Below are 8,599 nucleotides of genomic sequence, written 5' to 3' on the forward strand. Positions count from 1 at the left end.
GATCGAAAAAAATTAACACTACTTCCAGGGGATAAGGCTGGCAGGGAGGTCAGCTTTTTTGGAGCTGGAATACAAGTACTTCTGGAGGGAGGAAACAAAGAATTGTTACATTCATAGGCTGAGTAGTGAGAGCAAGGAGCAAGTGTTTGAAGAAGGCTGAAGAGTGCAGGCTGAGTTGTGGATGGAACTAAACTATAAAATTAAAGAAGAAAACAAAGGAGAACCTGATTTAGATTTTTTTACTCCTTGCCATAAACGTTTTTTTTGATGCGGTATGACCTACATGTTTTCCCCTATCTTTCTGACAGTAAAGCAGAAAATACTAAATGTAGTACTCACTTTTGAGTTCAGTCTGTTCTTTGAATTATTGTCCAGATGTGCATTCTCCTATAGTGGTCTGAGCTTTTTATGTTCTGAAGCTAGAAGCTTTTTGGCCAGCAAGTACCATTACAGTGCATTTGCTTCATGCCACCACTTCTTCCATGCTAAAAAGGATGCTCTGTACTGCATGTTTGTTTGTTCCTGCTGGCCACGTTGTAGTTTAAAAGAGCTTTCTTRTTACCTGTTTCTGAATCATAAATAACTTTTGCTCTATGACTGATTTTGTTAGTTAGGCTAGTTGGCTAAAATCTTAAAAAAACAAAAACAAAACAAAACAAAAAATTACTTTGTTTTAAACAAAGATCCTTGGATCCAGAATGGCTACTTCGATAGTCTTTGGATTGCAGGAGTGCCTTCCATACGGTGGAAACATGTACCTCTACCACCTCAGAGAACCTCACATCCCAGGGAGCGTTCCTCTGCAAAACCTTGGCTTCCTAAATGTGTAAAGAAAGGAGAAAATGCTGCAGATCTCTCTGATGGGTGTATCYGTAGTGTTGACATTGAACCAGAGTTCCTAGGACTGCCCACCCTTCTCAACCACCATAACTTTTGAGATTTTATATATGCAGCCTTAGCCTGCTCCCCGACAGATCTTCTAATCCATCAAATTGGGCAAGAAGGCATCAACTGAGAAGTGCAGGGATAGTTCTCAAGAGGAAATTTTTCTTCAAAGTTTTTAATTGTAACTATTCTTCTCTCACCTACTAAATTTGATGGCCAGTGTTTTTACCAGTGAAGTGTGTGTATGCACCACAGTGAAATTTGCCTATAAACAACATATCTAGCATATCTTTGGTTTATGTAAGAGAAGTGATTTCCCTATTTCATTGATACAGTGCCCTATGAAAATAGGAGGCAATTGAAATTGTTTATATTTGGTGATTACACTTAATAATGGTAATATACTTAATTGTCAGAGATAAATGCTGAAACTTAGGCTTTGCAAGGGAGGGGGTAGTATCAATGTAATTTGTCTTTTATTTTGAACTTAGATGGATGGTCATATCGTTGGACAGAAAAGGCCTGCAGCTAAACAGTTAACTAAAGGAGCTTTGTAAGTTATATCCTTCTTCTGTAATTTTGTTGCAGACATTTTTTCCAATCTTTATCTCCTTTGACTTTTTGTCAGTGTATAAACTTCTCCTAGAGTTAGACTGTGTGTTAATTATAATATCATTAATTTTCCTTGTAGTATCCTACAGCAATTACAGAAGGATCAGGTGCATGCTGTGACACCAGATAAAAGTCAGTTCAGATCATTAAATGATGCAGTTCAGAGACTTCTTTCATATCATGTGTGCCAGGGATCCCTGCCAACAGAGGAAGACTTAAGAAAAGGTAATTTTCTTTTAAAAATTGGCAGTAAGGTAATGAATGTATTGAGAGAATTCTTTATGTAAGTTAAAGCAATAAGGGAACATTTTTAAGTTTGTACAGTTTCCTGAGCCTTCTGGTTACTGAAGAACAGTGTTTGAAAGTATTCTCTTGTCTTTTTAGTGGACTGTGAATTTGAATCTGTAGCTACGCAGCTTCTGAAGAGGACACAGGCTATGCTGAACAAGTACAGGTGTTTGCTTCTAGAAGATGCAATGGTAAGGTGTATAACCCAGATATATTTTATAGGATATGATTCAGTTTGTATAAATTGTCTTGAATCATTAAAGTAGATGTATTATGCCAGTAATAAGCCTATGTTTCTTTGAGCCCTGTTGTTAGATGGCTTATTATAATATAAAGGATCTTGATGTTACTTAGTAAATAATTCAACCTGAATTCACCTCAAGAGTATCTGTTTTTGAAGGCACTTCTTAGTATGGAACGGGGGCTTCAGAAAAATTCTTCAGATGATTCTCTGTTTACATTTCTGTGGTTGAAGCTAGAGCTGGGATCTTTTCATAGCATCATCTCCCATTTCTTGCTTAGCTTTCTGTTTTCAGATCTCTGTTGGAGAACATGCTGCTGAAATGTATTGCTTCTCTCTGGTTCCTTTAGTATTGCGCAGCTACTGCAGCACAGTTTGCAGAGGTTCCATAACTCTGCTATAGTAGATTCCTAAGATACATACGGTTGGGATATGATAGCTTTCAAGGCTTTTAATCCCAGCGCAGCAGGTAATGCCTATAGAACTGGTGGAACTTACCTGCTTAGTATCCTGCTGAATATTTTTCTGCAGAAAGGTGAGAGGTAGCACTTAAAAGGATTCATGTTGTTGATGCTATTTATCACCTTCATGTAAACGTATATACATATATAGTCTGATTGCTTCTTAGTCTACCAGCATCATCAGTGACCATGTATCTCAGTATATGCTTGCATCTTAAAATCATTGAAATGTGTTGAGTCCACATCCTCATATTGCCTGAGCAATGGTGCATGTAAGCTCCATAGACATTGAAGACTCATGAACTTCTGCTCTCGGTGTGTACTTTGCTCTTGCTCTGAATGGGCTGTGGTAACCAGGTGGGTGATTTCATGGAGTTAGGGTCCTTCTCTATACATTCCTGCAGGTGATAGTGCCTGAAAGAATGTTGACAAGCTCCCTTCTGAGACCTTGAGCCATATTATAATTTGTAAAGTTTGTATTATAATTTGTAAAATCTTCAACAAATGTACCATAAACTGTGAATAATACTTTATTTTTGGTTGAGTTGCAGTAATGCTTGGTATCACAGTCAAGATTGTTCAAGATACTGTACAAATATATCAAAGCTCTATATTCTATAAATGTGTAATGAGAGTTGGTCTTTTTCTTTGAAGAGTTACTAAGCTCTAAGTGTTTTGGTTTAGTACAAACATATGAAGTGACTTCAGAGATGGTTATTTTTTTTCCTTTCCTTCCAGCGGATAAATCCCTCTGCCGAAATGGTTATGATTGATAGGATGTTTAACCAGGAAGAAAGGGCATCTCTGTCCCGGGATAAGCGTCTTGCACTAATGGATCCTGGTAAGTAATGGTTAACTTCAAAACCTTAAGAAAGCAGCATAAACACAGGGTGTTTGAAAGTATCTGGGACTACGGTGAGTCACGGTTAGTTAGGGATTCTACTAACTGAAATACTGAATAAGCAGTTACAACTTAAATTTTAATAACTACCAAATTTAAGAATCTAGAGACGCTGTAAGGTTGAAGATGGTTATTAGGAGGAGGAGGAAGTCCTAGGCCTGTCAGCAGAGGAATATTTTCGAAGTTCTTCTGACAATGATCGTATTTCCTCTTGGTTTCAAGTCTAGTATGGAAGAATCTGTCTCTGAGTTTGCTGACAGTCAGAAAGAACACAGCTATACGAAGCATGAATACTCTTATTCATCTTAATGAAGCGTTGCTTTTAGAACATAATTGTCAATTAAATGGCATTTTTAAATGGTCTTTTGTTGAATGTAACAATGATAAACATACAATTTGTGTAGCGTAAAAGTTACTATTTTGTTAATGTTCTGCATGTTTTAAAAGCTATTCAGAAGATGTGTGATATGAAAGTTTAGACAATAAAATACTATTTTCATAATACCATATTTGGGTATTTAGAATGCTTGAAAGTGCCTTTAGTTTGGCTTCACAGTGCATACCACTTACATAGCTTGCTGGTTAATTTGATGATAATCTCCTACATTAAAGCATTAATGCAGCAGAAAACTTAAGCCTATGCTTAAGTTTAGACACATCTCTTAAAGACACATACCTTCTACTCTGTGGATGTTATTTGAATTTTAATACTCAGTAAAAAGTTGGAGTGTCTGTTATTTTGATATATGGGTAGCTTAAGTAAAATGTTGCTACTCTAATTTTCAGATGGTTATCAGGCCGATTTTTGTTGTTCTGCCAAACAATTTGATAAAACAGCTGATGAAGCACAGGCCAGCAAAAGCGACCATCAGTCTAGCAAAACATTAACTTCTCGAAGTCAAACTGCAAAGATCCAAGCCAGAGACCGACCAAAATCCAGCTCAGCAGAGTCCACAAATCACAATAAACTTCCTCTAGTGCCTAACAACATTTTGACACCACAAGAAGGAATGGTTTCTACTAAAAAATCAGAGAGCCTCACTAAAGCTTTAAAGTTTGAGAAGGCTAATTGCTCTCCTGAGAGCCAATACCTGGCCCTTTCTGAAGAAAAGATGGCTGGCAAAGATCTTGCCAAGTCCATTGAGAATTCTTCGAGTTCTGAAGACTTGTCAAAAACTCTGTCAAGAGCTGGTCATGGAACACACAATAAAATATCAAGGAATACAGTTCAATCTTACTCAAAAGTAACATGTAATAATTCCCTCCAAGACAAAACTCTGAGGAGCTCTCCAAAGAATGATGTTTCACATCCTGATAACATGAAAGGCTCTGGTGAACCCCAGCAAGACTTACTGCTCAGTAAGAGTTTAGAAACTACATTTAAAAACATCTTGGAACTTAAAAAAGCTGGGAGACAGCCACAAAGCGAGGCGACTAGTAGTGGCTCTGTTGAATTAGAATTTCCTAATTTTTCGCCTATTGCTTCACAGGAAAACTGCCTGGAGAAATTTATTCCAGACCACAGTGAAGGTGGTGTAGAAACTGACTCTATTTTAGAAGCAGCTGTAAATAGTATCTTAGAGTGTTAATAGTTACAGTACCATGGACAAGTTATGTTTCTCTTAGCAGAAGCAAATGTGAATGACACCACAAGTACAGCCTGACATATGTTTAAGGTTAACCTTTCTAAACTAGATTCTGTTCTGTGTTTGAGAGCAATACTCATTGTGGTTACAGTGAGATATCCAAGTAAAGTTAATCCTTGTTAGAATGCAGTCTGTTAGGGCCTTATTATTTCAAGTATTATTATGATAGTGCTTTTGATAATTGTGCAGTACTGCAACATAACAAGGTTGCAGGTCATTAGGCCCTATGTAATACGGTAATATACTGACAATCACAGTCATTTGAAAGGATATATTTATTAAGAAAATGTTTTTAAAAACAAGTGATGGAAGCAACAATTTTCCCCTACCCTTCTCTTCCACGAATCATCAAATTTTAGTTTTTCTGGAAAACCCACTGTACCTCTATTCAGAAGTGATTATTTGCTTTATTAATGAATCTGTCTGTTCTAGGAGTTGAGAGGATGTCATCAGTGTGTTTACAAGGCTTCATACTTTAAAGTGCTTTTCTATTGCTTTCTGAGCAGAAACTAGTACTTGATGAAATAATTGTAGTGGGTAAATTTAGTCTGTGGGATGATACTATATGATCTTAGTCACAGTGGCATGATATGAAGTAATAAATACTTGACTAAGGAAGGTAGAATGGAAGCCAATAAGTGGCAAAAGTGTACAGGATGAGGCCATGATAGAGCCATGAATTTATATATATAATACATATATATGTTAACTCTTGAGGAAAAGATTTTGCATTTTATAATTGGATGTAGTCAGCCTTGAGTCTTTCTGAAGTGGTATAAATGTTTTTTTTTATTTGTTGTTTGTTTGTGGTTTTTTTTGTTTTTTTTTTTTTTAGACCAAGTGTCAAAAGCACTTTTATTTGAAAACTGTTATGATATTAGTAGCTTATATTTTAAGAGGACATTAGCCTTACTCTGATTAAATTTGAAGGCCAGTGTTTATTTTTGATTTTTTTTTTTTCTTTTTGCTCTCAAAGAATGTTAAATCATCCATGGTAGCAGTCATAATTACTGAGATATGTACAGACCAAAGTCGATCAGCAATCCCATTATTAAAACATATCTAAAAGAGTGTAATTATTAATTCATATTCTAGAGCCAAATGAAACCATTGCATGGTTTGTATTTGGCTTGCTGTCATGTTGATAAGATAGAATCTTATTATTTTATTTATTTATTTTAATCTATGACATCTTTCTTTTTGCTGCCCATGCTGCTTTTTACTAGTTTACTTTGGTCATCAGTGCTGTTGTGCACATAAGTACGCTGACAGTAGTCACGTGCATGTAGTACATATGTCTGCTCAGGAGGATATAGCTTTTGTGATTTCTAAGGTATGCTCATGTTCTCTCCCAGGCCTTTCCCACAGTTTTGTAGAAAAACTACCATTTTCCAGACTTGCTGATTGCCATTTTCATAGGTGTTTTCACAGAGGCTCATTGTGACAAGCTGTGATTGTCAGTTAGATAGCCAGGGAAGAAAACGAAAGGTAAAGTCTTGCTATCATGTAAATCAGTCCATCTGAATACTGCAAAAGAAAGCAGAATTAGATCCTTGTGACAGTAGAAGATTACAGTGCAAACTTGCTATTGAGTTACAGTCCACTGTTTGACCACTGAAGGAAACCAAATCTAGAAAGCAACGTGAGAAAGATAAACTTATTTAAAGTTCATTTCCCCTTGAACGTAAATGAATATGCTGTTTTTTGTATGTTATGAATTGCCATTTAAAAAATTGTGCCAATTTAAAAGTACATGTTTGTAAAAACCCAACATTCCCAAGTGTTGTATAAAATATTCAAAGTAATAATAAGTATTGCCAGTTTTAAATTTTTAGTTAGGTGTCAATAGAATAGACTCTCAGGCAGTTAGCTGTTTTCTTATTGGCAAAACTGACAATATAGTCTTCACCTATTGCCTTTTTAGATTTAATAATATGCTTATAGCTGTGTATCCTGATGCATATGTATTTTATGATCTTGGGATTTTAACCCTTCTGAACTATCTAGGAAGGAGAACAGTAAGTTACACAGCTATATGTTGACTAGTTAAAATTTTCTTTTATAGGAAAAAAGTAAAGTTGCACATTCATTGATCCACTTGCTTTTTGTACCACCTCAAAATGGGTATGAGGTTTCCAGCATCTGTACAGCAAATACATAATTGAAGTATCAGACAATGTGTCTTCTATTGAATTTTATTTTGGGATAGGGGACAATGGCGTGTAAAAAGGACAAATTACAGAAAGTAATCACTGTTGATTTTGTCAGACACATTTCTCTGAACTACTTATGAGAGGAACCCATTGAACAGTTCTAGCAAGATTAATCTTAGATTGTTAATGTTCTGTTGTTCTCTCCTTTGAATTCAATTCTAAAGGAATTTTGGTACGTGGTGAAGCAGTAAATGAAAGAATTGTATTTTTGTTGTGCTTAGAAAGTATGAATTTATTAATCATATGGGCTCAAATCCAGCAAAGTATTGTGAATGTGCATGATTTGAAACATTTTCATTATTTTGCTGGATCAGCATTGTGATTTCAATGTTATTTAATACTGCCTAATATTAAAACAAATTTTAAACTGGCAATTAAGAAAATATGTTCATTTTGAAGATCTTAGTATAATTTATCTGTTAGATTAGGGAGGCCTTACAGACTGACTTCACTTAAAGAGGATGTGTCACTTATTGTCAGTGTGGTATGGACTTTATTTGCTTAAATACCTTCATTTGTAAAGTATGTCTCACTTGAAATTGCTTTGTATACATTTTGTAAAAATATTTATAAAATGTTTTGTAAAAAAAAAAAAAAGTATAACAAATTGCAGTTTATTTTGTTATGTTGGATAAATACTGTTAAAAGACACAAGTCAGTAAATATATTGTTAATCCATGGATAGGAAATGTTTAGTTGGAGATTACAAATTGAAACAACCATTGCAATACAGCCAAAGATTTGGGAAAAATGTGTATCTGTGATTGTCTTGATTTAACCAATTTGAATATTTACATTTCCAAAAGAAGATTGTTTTCAGTTTTAAGTAATATGGTTGCAGAATATTCTTCTGTGCAGAGAGGCATTGTGTTAGTCAATTAATAGCCTATTTGGGTGTAAAGAGTAATCACCTCATCAGTGCCACAGGTTACAGTATTGTGCCCCGTGTCTTCAGCTAGGCATTCCTGTGTTTGCAGTATTTCCCGTTCCTTCCTGCTGTGGTTGAATTTTTCAGAAAGTCTGCTGAGATTCTGATCTAGTAAGTCTCCTATGGTTGAAATTTGAACACTTTATTTTTGGAGGCTGTGAAAATGAAGGATTGGTGAAATGTACTGCTTTACAACTTGGATTAGAGCCTACAGTATGAAAAGGTAGAAATCTTTATGATTTGTATGCCTTTATTTTGCCAGTGAGGCAAAATAAATCTGCATTCTGAATGCATATTACATGGATTCAGTCAGTAACAAAATTAATAAAATCAGTTATATATTATTTTAATCTTTATTTGGATTAGGATGGCTAAACCACTTGGAATTTTTTTTTCGCTTTTGCATATCCCCGTAGAATTACCA

General features: G+C 35.2%; 1 protein-coding gene across 13 annotated transcripts in view; it reads left to right on the forward strand.

Moving 5' to 3' along the window:
• Positions 1-7,896, forward strand: part of BICRAL (BRD4 interacting chromatin remodeling complex associated protein like) — a 48,314-nt gene extending 40,418 nt beyond the window's left edge. For all 13 annotated transcript variants that reach the window (XM_026072317.1, XM_026072309.1, XM_026072311.1 and 10 more), the window contains 5 exons: positions 1,377-1,438; positions 1,577-1,722; positions 1,882-1,976; positions 3,226-3,328; positions 4,175-7,896. In XM_026072317.1, coding sequence (XP_025928102.1) covers positions 1,377-1,438; positions 1,577-1,722; positions 1,882-1,976; positions 3,226-3,328; positions 4,175-4,977 — 1,209 coding nt within the window. In that variant the 3' untranslated portion in view covers positions 4,978-7,896. The remainder of the gene's footprint in view (positions 1-1,376; positions 1,439-1,576; positions 1,723-1,881; positions 1,977-3,225; positions 3,329-4,174) is intronic.
• Positions 7,897-8,599: the final 703 nt, after the last annotated feature.

The sequence above is a fragment of the Apteryx rowi genome, unplaced genomic scaffold (assembly GCF_003343035.1).
Source record: "Apteryx rowi isolate R43461 unplaced genomic scaffold, aptRow1 scaffold_34, whole genome shotgun sequence".
Classification (NCBI taxonomy): Eukaryota; Metazoa; Chordata; class Aves; order Apterygiformes; family Apterygidae; genus Apteryx; species Apteryx rowi.